Source organism: Mytilus galloprovincialis, chromosome 9 (genome assembly GCF_965363235.1).
Source record: "Mytilus galloprovincialis chromosome 9, xbMytGall1.hap1.1, whole genome shotgun sequence".
NCBI lineage: Eukaryota > Metazoa > Mollusca > Bivalvia > Mytilida > Mytilidae > Mytilus > Mytilus galloprovincialis.
Genome location: NC_134846.1, coordinates 7,924,705 through 7,943,846, shown reverse-complemented (window position 1 = coordinate 7,943,846; position 19,142 = coordinate 7,924,705). Strand labels below are relative to the sequence as shown.

General features: G+C 30.1%; 1 protein-coding gene across 8 annotated transcripts in view; it reads left to right on the top strand.

Moving 5' to 3' along the window:
* The window catches only part of LOC143044349 (ras-related protein Rab-26-like), a 188,879-nt gene extending 170,655 nt beyond the window's left edge, over positions 1–18,224 (top strand). For 4 of the 8 annotated variants that reach the window (XM_076216301.1, XM_076216299.1, XM_076216300.1 and 1 more), the window contains exons 4-8: positions 5,589–5,766; positions 9,818–9,870; positions 16,221–16,343; positions 16,762–16,838; positions 17,949–18,224. In XM_076216301.1, the coding sequence (XP_076072416.1) occupies positions 5,589–5,766; positions 9,818–9,870; positions 16,221–16,343; positions 16,762–16,838; positions 17,949–18,051 (534 nt within the window). In that variant the 3' untranslated portion in view covers positions 18,052–18,224. Of the gene's footprint in view, positions 1–5,336; positions 5,404–5,588; positions 5,767–9,817; positions 9,871–16,220; positions 16,344–16,761; positions 16,839–17,948 lie in introns of all 8 variants that reach the window. The other 4 variants (XM_076216306.1, XM_076216304.1, XM_076216305.1 and 1 more) reach the window with 2 other exon arrangements.
* Positions 18,225–19,142: the final 918 nt, after the last annotated feature.

Genomic DNA, 19,142 nt, shown 5'->3' with positions numbered 1-19,142 from the left:
AACTTTGAATTTTTTACAAAATAAGGCTTTTCTACCTCAGGAATAGTAGGAATGTTTCGAGCATCACTGATGAGTCTTTTGTAGATGAAAGGCGCGTCTGGCTTAATTATAAAATTTTAATCCTTGTATCTATGATGAGTTTATTTGCTTACTTTACATGTTATAGTGTGTTTAGTCAATGATATTTGGTTTGCAAATTTATTGGTATTTGCAAGTCTTGTTTCCATAAACATTATATAGCCCCACCCCCTCATCATGATTCATTAACTGAAAATTTTACTTGTAGTTTACAAGTTAGTGTTTGTGTTAAGGTTTGTTTAAAAGGAACAACTTATGATAAGTCAATGGTATTTGGTATGCAGTTGAATTACGATTATTAGCACATCTCATTTCTATGGAGATTTTGTAGCCATGTACCTTAAGTCCTGGTTCAAATGACTTTGAATATTTGCATTACTTAATGTTTAAGTATTTCTATGTTAACTTCAACATTTGCATTATCAAAATTACAAAAAGGCGAGACATATCTTTGTGTTCACAATTAATTTATGGCAAAATGATTTGAAAGGGGTCCAATAATACCATGTAGATGATTTGCTATATTTGTGAAAATTGAAGGGACACAGTGGGTATTATAATTACATATGTTCACAGTTGTTCAACATGTTCTAATTTTTTGTGAAATTGAAATGAAAACATTGGATTCAATTTAAAGTTCATGAAGTGAAAAATGAAATCAATAATAATTGAATATTCTGGTTGCTAGGAGATAAAGATGATTTGATGCATATTAATTGTTGTAAAATAGAAAATTGATGAAATTTCATAACATTTTATCTTTATAACCATGTTTTTAGATGGAAGATAAAATTTCTCTCCAGTTTTATTCTTAATTTCATATCTTTGAGTATGGAAGCTTATCAATTTATAGGAAACATATATAATATAGACTAAAATAGTCAAAGAAATCTTTATTAAATATCACTGAAATTTTTATTTTGCTTTTAGTCTTGATAGTTGCTTAGAGATGAGCAAAACACTGGCAATACATAATAGTGATTAGTTATAGGGTAATATCTGTGTACTACCACAAAACACATATCAAGTTTTAATTAGGGTGGCGTCACTTGTACCATTCTTGAGTTATGCCCTTTATAAATTGAAAAATAGATAAATCTGTTGGTTTTTTGTGGAGCCTGCAACTATTGTTGCAGAAAGCTCGACATAGGGATAGTGATCCTGCGGCGGTGTTAGCTAACTTCTTAAAAGCTTTATATTTCAGAAGGTGAAAGACCTGGATGCTTCATACTTTGTATATAGATGCCTCATGTTACGAAGTTTCCGTCAGTCACATGTCCAATGTCCTTGACCTTATTTTCATGGTTCAGTGACCACTTGAAAAAAAAGTTCAGATTTTTTGTAATGTTGAATTCTCTCTTATTATAAGTACCCGTAATAGGATAACTATATTTGATATGTGTGTACCTTGAAAGGTCCTCATGTCTGTCAGACAGTTTTCACTTGACCTCGACCTCATTTCATGGATCAGTGAACAAGGTTAAGTTTTGGTGGTCAAGTCCATATCTCAGATACTACAAGCAATAGGGCTAGTATATTCGGTGTATGGAAGGACTGTAAGGTGTACATGTCCAACTGGCAGGTGTCATCTGACCTTGACCTCAGTTTCATGGTTCAGTGGTTATAGTTAAATTTTTGTGTTTTGGTCTGTTTTTCTCATACTATATGCAATAGGTCTACTATATTTGTTGTATGGAATGATTGTAAGGTGTACCTATCTAGCGGGTAGATGTCATGTGACCTTGACCTCATTTTAATGGTTCAGTGGTCAAAGTTAAGTTTTTGAGTTTTGGTCTTTTTATCTAATACTATATGCCATAGGTCATCTATATTTGGTGTATGGAAATATTTTATGATCTTTATGTCAGTCGTGCAGGTTTTATTTGACCGTGACCTCATTTTCACAGTTCATTGCACAGTGTTAAGTTTTTGTGTTTTGGTCTATTTCTCTTAAACTATTTAGTAATAGGTCAACTATATATGTTGTATAGAAGCATTGTTAGCTGTACATGTCTGCCTGGCATGGTTCATTTGACCTTGACCTCATTTTCAAGGTTCATTGGTCTTTGTTTAGTTATCTTGGTTAATGTTAAGTTTATGTGACAGTTGTATTAAAGCTTAGCTTTATACTTAGGACTATCAACATAATATCAATGATTAGTATAGAAGGCGAGAGATTTCAGCGTGTGCACTCTTGTTCCTCTAACTTCAGTAAGGCTCAAGAAAAAAAAAAAGAAAAAAAAAAGAAAAACTTGGAACACAATACTTATTACCACAAAACACAGATCAAGTTTGAATTAAGGGGGTGTCACTTTTACTGTTTTAGAGTTATGTCCCTTTTCAAATGGAATGTTTATCTTGAGAAATCCCTGATAAAGTTCTTTTGTTCATTGTGATGTTTGTGGAAGTTGTGACTCCTTGAAAATTTGAAAGCTGAGTTTTTCCAAATTTTGGGTACATATATATATGTATATCTCCTATTTTTAAGAGACTTATTGTTTTTGCTCAGTTCATATTATTTTTATTATTCTTCTTCTTCTTTTTCTTCCTTTTCTTCTTCTTTTTCTTCTTTTTCTTCCGCCGGTTTAAAGATGAACTTGTCCGCAGCGGTTCTCCAAAACTACTAAATGTTAGACTAATATGTCTAGGGGAGCCATCAATCTTTTGTTTGTGCATTGGGGTCTATTAAGGGGTATTTTGGGGGGTATAAAGAAGGGAGGGGTTAACTATAGAACCCTATGGGATTTAATTTTTTTAATTTTAAATGACTATTACTTTAAAACTGTAAGTGATAGATACTCTCAGTCTTCAGAAAAGATTACAAGATAATAAAAAAAATCATATGAAATATATGGTGAGTCACTGGGGGTCACCCCCACCCCCTTCAATTTGAGAATATACTATTATCTTGAAAACGGTTGATACCCCCACCCCTAAACCATATATTTTCTTGTAGAGGTCATTAAAACAAATTAAATGAAATAAAAAGGAAGTCCCTTGGGGTCACCCCCACCCCTTGCAATTTGAGAATGTGCTATTATCTTGTAAACGGTCGAGAACCCCACCTTTAACCATATATATTCTTGTATATGGGACAATAACACAAATCAAGTGAATTAAAAGGGAAGACCTTACTCCCTCATGTTTGATTAAATGTAAACGGTCCAAGATCCACACCCCTAAACCATATATATTCTTGTATGGGACAATAAAACAGATCAAATGAATATGGGACCATGGGAATGGCGAATTATGCATGTTATGGGAGCTTTGTTTGGGAGACTTCGTAACAGCATCCTGTTACAAATACTTTTTGTTTTTAGATTGATTTTTTGTAAACAGTCATTGCATAAGAAATTAGGGATCACCGAATTGGTCAAATTTGCACTCCAGTTAAAGAACTATTTGTGATATTTATGCTACAGAAGTGTCATTTGTGTTGTACAGACTCATCTAGCTTGTTATATTTTGATAGAAGTTAAATGTATCAGAATTAAGTAGGTGTCTAACATCTAACATTATCTCTTAAGAATGTATATTTATTACAAGAGTTGAAATAATGGAGGTGCTTTTCGAATACAAGATCAATTTCTTTCGCTTTTGTAGGCTTCCAATATCACTGATGATAATAAATTATTTTAGTCTCAGAAAAAGATCAGACTGATTGTCTGGGAAATGGTCATCTTAACCATGTCATAAGTCAGCTTAATTGTCCAGAGATGACCACACACAGGTCTTCATTGCTATTTTATTAGTTGGGGAAACCAGCTGCTTTATTTTCTGATTTATTTTCCATAGAATTATTCTCAAGGGATTGTGTTTTGTATCATCATCATGATAATTATAAATGGAAAATGGAAATGATATTGACTAATGAACTTGAATATATCTCTTTTTTTCTTTTTCATTATTCGGTCATGATGATATATATATGTATGGAAGTACATTTGTACTACATTATTTTTAAAATTTATAAGCCTAAATATTTTGTCTGAAAATTGTTGAGGCTTTTTTATATATTTCCAGAAGTTTTCATAATTGTTATCATATAATATTAATATGATGATTCTTCTAAAAACTGTTAATTGTTATACAAAGAAATGATAAAAGGAAAACAAAAAGACAAACGGTATGATTTATTATAGGAAAAATATCCTGAGAAATAATAATTTCAGCGGTGTTGTTGGACTAAACATCATTGATCTTTTGTATTATACCATTTACTGAAAAGCATTATTACTTTAAAAATTTGTAAGGGTTCCACGGAACCCATTGTCTCTCCTACTTTTTCTGTTAATCGCAGACTCAACAAAAATGAGGAAATAAATCAATAAATTATTCCTATTGATACTATCTTTTTATGGTAAGAAGCTTTTGTCCAAGTTTGGTAAAAATCCAGGATAGTTTATGAATCTAATAAATGTTTAAAAACTTTAACTGCAGACTGAATGTAGTGTTAACTGGAAGAAAATAAAATTTCCTTTTAGATACTAGCTTTTGATCATAAACAAACATCTTTCCATGTTTGGTTCAAATCCAAAATATTAAAAGAAAGTTATTAAAATTTTAAAAACTTTAACCATGGAGTGAATGTTATATTTCCTGGCAGAAAAACTAAGTCCATTTAAAAGTAAAATACAAAAAAATGAATTAATTTTTTTATAAAATTTACTTCTTGATACTATCTAATGATGTAAACAAGCTTCTGTCCAAGTTTGGTATCAACCCAGGATAGTATAAGAAAGTAACTAAATTTTTAAAAACTTTAACCACAGAGTGAATGTGATATTTCCCGGCAGAAAAACTAAGTCCATTTATAAGGAAAATACGGGAAAAATGAAATTTTATTTTTACAAAATTTACTTCTGGATACTATCTTATGATCATTAACAAGCTTCTGTTGAAGTTTGGTAGATATCCAGGATAGTTTTAAGAAAGTTATTAAAATTTCAAAAACTTGAACCACAGAGTGAATATTTGTGGTCGCTGCCGACACCAACGACGACGGAATGTAGGATGGCTTAGTTTCGCTTTTTCGACTAAAGTCGAAGGCTTGACAAAAATGGTATTTGCCACCGAAATGTACAAATGATGTATGTGACATATTTTTCACACTGTTTACTATTTAAACAATTTACAACATTAGATGGTTTCTCATAAGCACAATGTGTAGTAGCCATTTGGATTTGAGAAAGCCGGGTTTCAACATATACAAATATTTGTCATTCTGCATACCAACTAAACCAATTCTCTTCCAGATCTGGGATACTGCAGGGCAAGAGAGATTTCGTAGTATAACCCGAGCATATTACCGTGACGCAAATGGTATGTAACCATGACAACGATATTTAATGTTTGATTAGAGTGTGTTGTGTCTATAATCTTAGATTTATCTTAATATTTATATTTTCAGCTATAAAATGAGGAAAGTTTAAATGGAAAGCTTCACATCTTTCAGACATTTGTTTCCAAAGTAACCATAATCATGACCTTGACCTTGTTATTTACAGATTTGGGACACAGCAGGTCAAGAGAGATTTAGGAGTGTTACACATGCCTATTACAGAGATGCTCATGGTATTTCCTTGATGTACCTCACCTCCCCCTTTTATATGTTTTCACATTTCAGCGCTTTTTTACTGAATATGTTTATTTGTTGTTTTACTGATGAGGAACATGATTCAATTGGTAATTGCAATACAAAAATGTCTACTGGTAGTATTATCGTAATTGAAATACAGTTGTACTTTTAATTTGAGTAATAATTCTACAGTATTTACTAGAATTCATGTCTCTCATTAATATTTTTAATGTATCCCTCTTTTTTTGTCAGCCTTTTATCACAATTAGCAACCCAATGACAAAATATAAACTATAAAGATGTCTTCAATTTGTCGGTGTGTAAATCTGAGTACAGAAAGGTTGTGAATCTATTTAACAGAAAGTATCAAAGATTAGTCTGATTTGAGTAATAATTCTTCAGTTTTTACTTGAATTCATGTCTCTCATTAATATTTTTATTGTATCTCTCTTTTTTTGTCAGCCTTTTATCACAATTTTACATTTTTACCCATACCTATATTAGGTTAAATGAAGCAGAAATATTATTTTGAAGTTTACTTTGTATCCTCCCCCCTCCAGTGCTTTCTAGGATAGGGGATGGTTAAAGGGTTTTTGTAGAAACACAACTGAAATAGTTTTTTTAAAGGAAGGGAAAAAGGAAAAACAAGTTGTACACTAATGTCATTCTTGACTTTATTGGAGGGACACCTGATAACTAAATAATGTTGCTGGGTACACTCCTTTACAGCTTTTAACCCTTCACTTTTTTGTCTCTATCAGTGAGATTCAAAAGTTGGGAAAAAATTTAACATTAAAAATCAGTCATTAAAAGTTTTTAGCTCAATAGTATTATATTAGAACTGTATTATTAATTTCCATAGGCAAAAAACACATGACAAGTTTGCGATGAAAATAAAACAATTTTAAATGATAGTACATTCATTAAATGTGACAGTTACCTATATATAGCTAAACATTGCTAAAGCAAGGCCAAAAGCATTTTCCTGCAAAGTAATTTCACTTTCTTATTCTTTTATATCATCAATCAGCTGTAGTACTTCCAAATAGATTTATTACAGATATTTTGTTGACAAGTTCAGAAAAAAACCACGATTCTGTGCTATTTAGTTTTCTTGCTAGTAGATAATACAATGTCCTTTTTAAGTAAATCAAATACAATTTGATGTCTGACAGAATCATGTAAACATGTAAATAGATTTAAGAATTTCATTTAGATTTTGAATGTAAATGGTTGATAAGGAATTTTATCATGATCATTTTGAGAAATGATTTTATAGAAATTGATACAAAATTTGAATTCAAAAACTTTTTTGTCTGTAATTATCTTTGGCAAATATGGAAATTTGATTTTGTGTTTTATATTGTTGCTAAATTTGTTTATATTTCAAATGCCATATTGAAATTAAGTTTGTTTCCTAGTTTTCTGAATTATTTCCTGGTTGTCGTCACACAGCATGTTGCTACTGTGATGAAATAATCTATTAAAACAAACTTATATTTAAAAAAAAAAACAAATTCTGTATGGGTTATAATTGCCTGAAAAACAAAATTAGACTACTGCGATTGGGTAATGAAAAAAATATCATGAAGATAGCTTAAATAAGAACTTGGAATTTTGAACAGATAAGTCACCCTTATAAGATATCATGGTCAGAAACTTTACCTTGGTTACAAGGGAGACAACTATTATATACCAAGACCACAAAATTTGCATGAATTCTATGTTTTTGTACAATGTAGTATTTACCATTTATGTAGCTGCATGATTTTTATGTATGATTTTAATTATTTTGTGATTTATTATCTTCTTTCCAGGAATATATAAAATTTGTTTTTCCTAAAAAAAAAATTACATTTGTTATAAAGATTCAAAAGAATAGCATGAATAGAGAGAGTGATATCTTTAAAACTGTATTGATTCCAACTTGTGTTTAAGAACTCTAGATCTGAGTATCCTATTATCCTTGTTTACTTCTGTAGGTTCATTTAAATAATTCCAGAGAACTTAGGTGATTTAAATGAACAAGTAGTGAATTTTTAATTATCTTGTTGGATGTTTTTGTCAATTTTTTTAAAGTTTTTTAAACGCTCAAAGATTTTTCTCAAAAACAAGAAAACATCGCAATAGAACCTGGAATCAACTAATGCAGTTACAAGGAAAAACTGGAAGATAAGACCTCTGTAAATAGAGATATTTGTTGGTTTTAATAATGATGAAAAAAATGCAATGACAGAGTATAAACTATAAAAATGTCTTCAATTTGTCTATGTGTAAATCTTGAGTACAGAAAGGTTGTGAAAATATTACACAGAAAGTATCAAAGATTAGCCAAATTCCCTAAAGGATAAAATATCATTAAGATATGATAAAAGGCGATATTACCATTTACCCTAAAGAGTCATAATCTTCTTTATTGATAAATAATGAAGTCAGCAGTGAAACACACAGATATGCTATTCCTTTCATGTGTTATACAAATGAAACATATAGTTATGAATTTTATAATTGTTTGTTTTTAATAAAAAAAATTTGAGGAATTCATATTTTTATTGAAATATTGAAGCTTATTATTTCAACGATTTTAGGCTTATAGAATAAATGATGAATTTTATACATTTGAAATGTCCATGATTTGAAGATATTTTAAAATTTTAAGTAGATTAGTATTTAAAATTTAAAATAACATTACATTAAAAACATGATACAAGCCTATTGATGCATACATTTAAATGGATTTAGATCATGCTTTTTATACTTTTTCTGTGGTTAATATGATTTGCCTTTTGTAAGTTTTATAAATTGGGATACAGTTGTAAAAATAATGTGTTACCTATTCAACTTATGAGTATTTAAGCCTTCAAACGAAAAAATTGTCTGCTTCAAAAATATTTAAAGATATTTATTATCGATTTGAAAGTTTCAACATATTCATTGAGATATAAGTAGATGGTTGCAAAAAAGGTTAAATTTTTAGGTATAAGTATAAGGACTAAGGTTCACTTTAGGCCGAATACGTCCTTGAAATTCAACTTTTTCATTAAATTTTGATAACTTCTTTTTGGCACAACACACTAAAGTAAAAACAATGGATGAAATGACCCTTAAAGTGTTCATTTTTGTGGTGATACACCTCAGTTTTGGTAAAAAAAAAAGATTTAATAATTCTGAATAGTTTAACTGTTTTTAACATAATTTACTTTCACTGCCACCCCTAATCCAGATTTTTTTTATGTTTAGTGAATTAATATCATCAATAGATATAAACGTAGATGATCAATAACAGATCTTACTTACTGCATTCAATTAATGCATTGACAGTAAAATCAGATCTCTGTAACCAGACAGACATACAATTTGCAAGGTTTCTGCATAGAAGGAAGTTAAGTTAAGGGATAGCACGTGTTGTCTGAATATGACAATAGTTATTCAACATCATGTTTGTGTTTGTTAAATAGGTAGATTATATTAAAACATTGAATTTCATGTTTGTTTAGTGTCATTATGCATTATAGTTTTGAACTTTATTAACATAAGATAATTTCAGTGATAAAAAGCAGTTATTAAATATATAGTAGCTTTTGTATATCATGTATATTGAAGGCTAATTCTAGCAACAACTTAAATTATATACATTTAGTTATAGGAATAGACCAGTTTCTAATGTCATTGCAGAATTGTTTGCGTATATTGAAAGTATGACAGGAGATGAGGGGTATACAATAAGACAACATACCTATAAAACAAAAATCAAAACCCATCAGACATTTATAGCATCCTATACATGTATTTTTAATTTTAATGTTACATTGAAATGGTCACTGAAGAATAAATTAGCATGACTGCAAATAAGAGTAATGATTAATTAAAAGATATAGCACATTACATATATATATATATATATATGTACCTGTAAATGTTCACATGCAACAGTAAATTCAGAAATTTTTGGGATATATTTATAAGTACAAAAGTGTACTGGAAATGCACCAGGATTGGTATCACAGTAATAAATAAAAAAAAAATAGAAGGAGAGTTGTCTCATTGGCACTCATACCACAACTTCTTATATCAATTTTGTCCATTGTTCAAAAATCTTAAGTGATAAATTCATGTACAAATTACTGAGTGAACAGTATTTAATTTTGTATTTTTCAGCACTACTGCTGTTATATGATGTTACAAATAAAGCCAGCTTTGACAATATCAGAGTGAGTACACCTTTAACCTTCAATCAAGGGTAGATCTATAACTAGGAGTGCTAGTGAACACATTTCTCCGTTTTCATCGTTTTTATCTTACAAGAGATAAGGGTCCAAAGGTGTAAGGCAGGGTTGTTTAAGACTGCTACACTTTGACATATTATGGACTTTTACAAATTGGGACTTGGGTGGAGAGTTGTCTCATTGGCACTGATACCACATCTTCTTATATCTATATGTCATGCCTTCTTATGCACTCTTACCCCAGCCGCTGATTAAAATTTCTTGTCACATTTAAAACATTGTCTAGTGTACATATAATAGACTCCATATCTTTTCATTTATCATGTTTATAATAACTTAAACATTCCTTGATATAGTTTCATCTAAAATTTCCAGAAAAGCAATTATTGGAAGTAAAAAGCAAAATAGACAAATTTACAATTATTAAAGTACATTTAATTACATTTAGAACTAGTTAATGGAGGATAGGTCAAGTGACTGTATCTGAGTAGATTGTTTAGAAAATAGACATGTTTCTCTCTAATAAAACGGTCTGTTTTTACTTCATTTCACAAATTAACAGTATACAATCTTATTACATTCCATATTGTTTGCAATCTTGCAGATTTCGAAAGTAATTTCTAAACTGTATTGAAATTGAAATTTCCATTTTATTAGTTTTTGAAGTACAAAATTTAAGTCTAACTTGGCATTGCAAGAAAGTACATCAAATAAATTTTTCCCCAAGACAGTTAATAATGATTTACTAGCGAGTTTGACTAGACATTAAATCTCTTTAGATGTCACTGCACTTTGGAAGCTAGAGACTACTATAAATGCAGACATTGTATTAGGTTTGTAATTTCATTTAGATTTTATCCATGAAATTTAAAACCCAAATGAAAAATTAAACGTTAAAGAGCATAAATTTTTCGAACTCAAAACCTTTAAAAATTGATTTGTTAGAACAGATCTCGAAGATTAAACTCCATTTTTTTTCTAATAATTATTCAATATTTTAAGGACTGGAATATCTGACAGTTAAGATACATAATTATGATTAAAATCAATTTTTAATAATATATTGAACCCTTGTGTAAACCTGCTTACAATTAAGTGTAATGTCATGAAATATTTTTTAAATCTATGGAACATGGATACTCAGTGCAAAACTTTTTACTAAGTAAATTGTTAACAGGAATAGTATGCAATGAAATACACTTTACTGCTACTGTGTGAGCATCTGCATCATTTGGTCTCTAGTAGATAGTTGTATTGTGCACATTTAGACCAAATCTCCTTATTTTATAGGACATGTTAAAAGTTTGACTCAGGACAAGGTTCATATCAATATCTCATTAACATGTTGTTTTCATAATATGCTTTTTATTTACCCTCAGATGTTAAACAGCCATCAGTCATCATCCATTTATTCATATGTGCATTTATGCTATCAGATTATATAATTATGTAGCATATTTTAATCACTGTTAACATTTATCCTTTATTTGATCTCTTTTCATCGGAGATTCCTATCATAGAAAATATTCCCGATTAATACAGATTATTTGATTAAAGTGTAGAAAACAAGATATGCCAGAACGTTTATCCTATATTTGATCCAATGTTCAGGGCTGATTCCTATCAAAGAAAATATTCCCGATTAATACAGATTAAAGCATAGAAAACAAGCTATGGCAGAATGCTTTTGTAATCCATACCTCATGTTATATTCATGAAGTTTCAGATTTGAAATGTAAAAATGGAATAACAGTTCTCAAAAGAGGAAAATGAAACTGATTCCTGCAGCGCTTTCAATCATTTACAAAGCTGAGCTGATAAATAATTAAATAAACAATTAAGTTCTGAAATATTATATGAAGTGAATTATTGAAATAGCTTCCTGTTTTGAAAGTCAGTATTTAAAAAAGAGCAGGTAATAGTATTTTCTAGCTGCATTCATATGAACACTGGGGACCCATTATAAAGGTGGCTTTGGACTTTTGTCTGCTCTTTGGTCAGGACTAGTCTAATGACATTTAGATTGAATGTTTCGTCTGTAGTTAGCTTAACTTCGTATATATGTTATATAGACTGACAGTTATTGGCCACTAAAATGCAACTCCTTAACCTTTGAAAAAAGCAAATAAAGTTAAGACTAAGAAAAAAGAACACACTGCTAACATAGCCTGACTCTGTACAGGTACAAAATGTGGTGGGGTTAAACCAGTTTTACATGCATATGTACATGAACATGTTTATGCAACTACCCCAACTAATTCCAAAGAAAATTACCACTGAATTAGGAAATGATTCTAGTTCTGTCATTTCCTAATTCAGTGGTAATTTTCTTTGGAATTAGTTGGGGTAGTTGCATAAACATGTTCATGTACATATGCATGTAAAACTGGTCATAATACCTCCCGTCAAAATTTTGACGGGAGGTATTATGGTATACAAATGTGCAGTGTCCATCCGTCTGTTGTAACGTCTGTCTGTCCATCTGTCTGTCCATCTGTCTGTCCATCTGTCTGTCCGTCTGTCTGTCCGGCGTAAACATGTCACACTGTAACTTGAGAACGACTTATCCAAATTTCATGAAACTTAATATAGTTGTTTCCTATAATGGTCAAATGATCTGTATACTTTTTGGTGAAAATAAGATTTAAACTTTTTGAGTTGCAGCACTTTGTAACTAAAACAGAGGTGTGTTTTTTTTTCACATGTCGCACCGTATCTCAAAAACGATTCTTGATTATTGCTTCAAACTTTACACACTTCTTAGTTATATTAATCTTAATATCTGTATACTTTTTGGTGATGATTCAAAATTTTATTTTTGAGTTATTGAGTATTTTGCCTCGTATAAAGAATAGTAGAATTGCACTATTAAAGGAGATACAAATTGTTATGGTTTAATGAGAATTTGCATTTTGAATGTATATTCTAATTACCATATTCCAGCTGGTTGCACTTGCACTGGTGAAAAATATGGCTTTTGGGATCAACGGCCACATTTTTGTCAGTTTAATTTTATTTATCGTTATTAAACTCTATTAGTCCTCTAAATGACAGAGTTAAAATGTCTGTAAACAACTTGTTATGGCATTTAAAACACTGCAGTTGGCGATATTTATTGCAGAAATATTCATTAACTCATGTATGCATGAAGAATTACAATTATCACTCCCTGCTTAATTTATCTAATTGAAATAAAAGTTGTTTGAGTTAATTGAAAACTGTCATACTTTTGAAGTAGCTTGAATTAAGTGGTTAGAATTAAAATGTTCAAGTGACATGATCACATTGTTTCCACTCTGCGACCTGCCGATTCATCAGAAGGTCGGTACATGAATCGGTGGGTTAGTGACATTTATGGGTTGGTTTTGATTTTATGGCTATATGATCTTAATGTTACGGTATTATGTATCATAGTTAGTGCACTGTTGTTTAAGTTTCCAGGCCTGATACAGGTGCATTGTGGGAGGACTCTGGAGCGTAATAAAACTCTATAAGTTTCTAGGTCTGATACAGGTGCATTGTGGGAGGACTCTGAAGTGGAATAAAACTCTATAAACTATTCATTGTCTCCTGTTATTGTCTGGGAAAACTTCTTTTATTGGCTTAATTAAATATAGAAAAGGGAATTACTATTAAATATAGAACAAGGGAATTACTATTAAATATAGAACAAGGGAATTACCATTAATATTTATGTGTCTTTGTTAACTAAAGGATAGTTTACTTTAATGTTAAACTCTATAGCCATTTTGGCATTTTTTTTTTTAACTTTTACAATTGCTGTACTTTTAAACATACAATTAAAAAGTATGGCATCCGCTGAAATATAACTTTGATGTTAATTTATCTGTCTCAAATCATCTTTGATTTGATGATAATTTTGATGCCATTTCTTTTGAATTACTGATGAATTTTGTAGATAAATTGTCTCAAAACTTAAAGATTAACAGCTTGCCATTTAAAATTATTCATTTGTTTACGGTTGCATTATGTAACTTGTACTGTAGAAATGCATAAGAAGATGTGGTATGAGTGCCATTGAGACAAAAAAATGTCTGCTTAAATAATAAAAGGAGATATTGTGTGTGAATCAATATGAAATTAATCAAATGATGGACTAAAGAATAAAAAAAATTGTCTTAATTCAACAATACACATTCATTGTGTCTGTGCAAAATGTTAAGCTCTTTATCTCTCATAGTCTCCAAAAGTTGTAAATAGATTTTAAGTTGCGTAGGTTTGTGTTGTTCTGTTATTTATCAATGTTAATGCCTCATATTGTTTCATTCAAATGGATTAAGATATTTTATTGAGAGATTTCTAATGAAATCAAGACTTAAATACTATATTATGCATCTCTCATCCTACAGACATTGAAATTTCCATACATGTTTTAGATTGATAAATACAACCCACTGTATCTGCATTAAAACATGTTTACATCACATCAGGGTTTCATTGCATATTTGCACATGCGATTAACTTATTTCTATCTGCTGCACAAACAGACGATTGTGATTATTAGTTGTTTAATCAGATTAGATGATTTTTACAGAGAAAAAAATATTCTTAATTGAATAAGTTGGATTTCTGAGTCAACAGAATTGATATAGTTTTGATTAATTTATTTAAATGAAAAACATGAACTGAATTAAAATTGCAAATTCATTATTCTAGATATGCAGTTCTCATGGTATAATAACAAGTTCTTTTTTTTTTTTTTATAGAAAGCCAACGTTAAAAAAAAAATTGTTTTATGCTGTAGTTAATTTTTATCAGAAGTTAGTAATTTTCACCATGTATGCTTAAACTAGTTTGTATTTTTCATAATTATTTGAGAGATATTTTAGTCGAAACTTATGAAAATAAATTTTTGCATAGAAAATAAAACTTTTCCCCAGATTCAGTCGGTGTTCCTCAGGCTATTTAAATGACTGCAAAGTGAACTGTCCCTTTGAAAAAGTACAGTAGATGTTGTTTTCTGTGATGAGAATTCAATGGGAATTTTAAGTTCATCCTTGAAAACCTGAATCAGTCATTTGGGAAAGGTTAATTAATTTCCTTTGCAATAAGAACAATATAAATTTCTTCAAATTGATCTCAAAGCATATAAGAAAAAATGGTGTCCCCCATGAATTGGTAATAACATTGGTTGGAGTTTTCATATACTGTTAATTTTGATTTTCAGATTGCTTTACTTTATAATGAATTATGTAAATACTCGCTATCTTAACTTTCTTAAGCAATTTTCTAAAAAGAAAAGAAAAATGTTTTTATGCCCCACCTACGATAGTAGAGGGGCATTATGTTTTCTGGTCTGTGCCTCCGTTCGTCCGTCCGTCTGTCTGTGCCTCCGTTCGTCCGTCCGCTTCAGGTTAAAGTTTTTGGTCAAGGTAGTTTTTGAAGAAGTTGAAGTCCAATCAACTTGAAACTTAGTACACTTGTTCCCCATGATATGATCTTTCAAATTTTAATGCCAAATTATAGTTTTGACCCCAATTTCATGGTCCACTCAGTGACTGAACATAGAAAATGATAGTGCGAAGTTCAGGTTAAAGTTTTTGGTCAAGGGTAAGTTTTTGATGAAGTTAAAGTTACATCAACTTGAAACTTAGTACACATGTTCCCTATGATATGATCTTTCTAATTTTAATTCCAAATTTTTATGCCCCACCTACGATAGTAGAGGGGCATTATGTTTTCTGGTCTGTGCGTCCGTTCATCCGTCCTTCCATCCGTCCGTCCGTCCATTCGTTCGTCCGTCTGTCCCACTTCAGGTTAAAGTTTTTGGTCAAGGTAGTTTTTGATGAAGTTGAAGTCCAATCGACTTCAAACTTAGTATACATGTTCCCTATGATATGATCTTTTTAATTTTAATGCCAAATTAGAGGGTTTACCCCAATTTTCCGGTCCACTGAACATAAAAAATGATAGTGCGAGTGGGGCATTCGTGTACTGGGGACACATTCTTGTTTTTTTTTCACACATGTTGGCTATATAATGGAATTTTATGTGACTCATGCAAGCATGAGGTTAAGCTAGCTATAAAACCAGGTTTAAGCCACCATTTTCTACACAAGAAAATGTCTGTACAAAGTCGGGAATATGACAGTTGTTATCCATTGGTTTGATCTGTTTGAGCTTTTGGTCTTGCTATTTGATTTTTCTGTTTTCAATTTTATATGGAGTTCTGTATTTTCGTTATTTTACTTTTAGTGAGAAACAATGAAAAACAAAACAGAGGACTCGGTTAACTATTTTATTATAATTTGAATAAAAGAAAATGAAAAATTAACTTGTACATTTACTAATTGAATTTTCTTTATTTGTTTCAGGCATGGTTAGGGGAGATAAATGAATATGCTCAGGAAGATGTAGTTATAATGTTACTAGGAAATAAAGCTGATATGACAGGAGAACGTATGATTCGAACTGAAGATGGAGAAAAATTAGCAAAGGTAGTACATGTAGTTTGAAAAATAGTAGTTTTCGATGAAGTTGAAGTCCAATCATACTGAAACTTAGTTCACATGTTTTCTATGATATGATCTTTCTAATTTTAATGCCAAATAAGAGTTTTAACCCTAATTCCACAGTCCACTGAACATAGAAAATGATAGAGTGAGTGGGGCATCAATGTTATATGGACGCATTCTTATTATTTTGAATTTCACTATTGAAAGAAGTTAGGTTGCAATATCACTGGCCCAACCCCTTAAGATTATAGGCAAGACTCATTATCATTTAATCATGATGATTTTTCAAACAAAACTATATTATATGTTTGCCAGTTATTTTGTTACATAGATTTTGTTAATGTTAACATATGGTTAAAGGGAGGTAACTCATTCTGTTTTTTTTTTTTTTATCTTTCAGGAATATAATGTAGCATTTATGGAGACTAGTGCCAAGACTGGAATGAATGTAGATCTGGCTTTTATGGCTGTTGCCAAGTAAGTAAAATACCTTTATAAATGGTAATTATTTTAATTTACTCAGTTCTACAAAATGTGAAACTTAAAAGAAGAAGAAAAGGGAAACTTTTTGTTGAAGATTAAAAAGGATTAAACTCATATTTTCTCCAAATATAAGATTAAGATGACATGGCGTGATTGCCAATGAAACAACTCTCCACAAGAGACCAAATGATGTGTAAGTTGTTTACTTGGTCACTGTATGTCCTTCAACAATGAGCAAAACCTATACAGTATAGTAAGGCTTAAAGCCCTGAAATGACAAATGTAAAACAATTGAAATGAGAAAACTAACAGTCGAAAAAAAAAAACAAAACAATAACAGTATATCAGCCCTGAATACTCATTAATAAAAAATGTATTTAATCTTACAAAGCTTACTTAATTTATCTGAAATAAAGACAACTTAATCCGATGAAAAAAGTCTTGCAAATGAAAAAGCACATACAATGTTATGTAATCATCAGCTGATTTCAGTTTATCAATATAAGGATAGTAAATAACATCACTGTAATATATTTATTCTGACATTTCTTCAAAGGAAAAAATTAAGATATTATAAATTTGTATGATTTTGTTTAAGTGAGTTATATTGATATGGTCATCCCCCTTGTACATGTTTTACTACCAAGTGGTAGTAAAAATCTTAGTAATGTTGGGTGTCTGTTTGTCTGAGGGTATTTTATTATCCGTTTATTCACCATTTGCAGGATATATTATATATTTATGTTTTGTTCTTGCTCTATTTGTGAAAAAGAAGATGTCGTATGATTGCCAATAAGAAAACTCTCCACATGTACAAGAGACCAAAATGACACAGAAATTAACAACAATAGGTCACTGTATTATAGTTATAAAATTTTGAAATTATAAAGAAATTGAGGTTTCAACTCCTTCAGGTACAAGTTGACCTTAAATGGATTCAATTTTTTTTTAGACACTGATTGGTCATACAGCTCCAACTGTTTAATTCTTAAATATCCTTGGCTTTCAAACATTCATCTTTTAGTATTCCTGATGACAGTAAATCCAGAAAAGAGCTCTGGATGCATTTAATTTATAACATGTTGTTTTCATTTATTTTTCTAGAGATCTGAAAATGAAAAAGACTAGAAAACCTGCCGACCCAAAATTTAATGTTGCTGAATATGTTTTACAAGAAAGAAAATCTGGAGGCTGTTGTGGAAGTTAGCTGTTAGATTTAAATAAATTAGATTGTCTATGACTGCTAGTTAATGCTCATGATACTGTTTTATTCATTGGTGCAAAGAGGCATTAAGATAGAATGTTTAAAATTTTATTTTTATATTGATTGCAGGGTATTTTAAAATGCCTGCTATTGTCATTTCACTTATACAATATGAAGGATAATTCCTTTAATATTTCACTTAATTGTAGGGGAAAAGTACACCCTTTTGTTATAAATTCCAAGATAAATTCTAAAGCTGTATGATTTAAAATAACTTTAATGTAAATCTGATTATGAAAAGGATGCAGCCAAAAATAGTACAAATAAGCTTTTTTTTGTAAAATATGAAAGATTTAAAATACAAGTGTGTTACAAGTTCCCATAAACATAAAAAAGATCAATAAATTTTATTTTTTGGATCTTTTTTTAATCCAGTATAGATTGAGAATTGGTTTTTTAATTTTTAACTGATATTAGATTTGTTCAACCATAATTTGTTGAGTCTGGTTATATTTGCTAGCAATATTAGAAGATTATTGTATGTGATCAAGGATTTTGTGTGAATCTTGGATTTTTTTTCATGGTCAAATGAATTTATGATATTATCACTTGTTATGATTCATCTCCAAAGAGAAATTTAAACATAATAGGTGCTTTACATTGTGTATATACTTGCCTAATAATTGTATAATTAGGGAGATGCAATAAATGTGTTTGTCTTAAAAAGTTATCGATTCAGATCTAATTACATTCATAATTAATATAGCATTTATGGTTGTTTTTGTTTAAACAATATTTTATTTACAAAAGTGCACAAAATACAATAATTATACAATATAAATACTGGGATTTAGAAACAAGAAAAACTTATATAAATCCGTCTCCCTTGGGTTTATTTTGATGATTAGAAATACTTTTCTGAACAGTCACACAAGGACTATTCCATTCAAATGGAGGTGGAAGGATGGGAAGGGAATTTTGAATCCTCCTACAACAGTATACTTTCTTTTAGTAAGTTATTGTTCATCAAATTAACATCTTACAAAAAAAAAATTTTGACACATGTCCAAAAATTACATTTCAGACTCATTTGA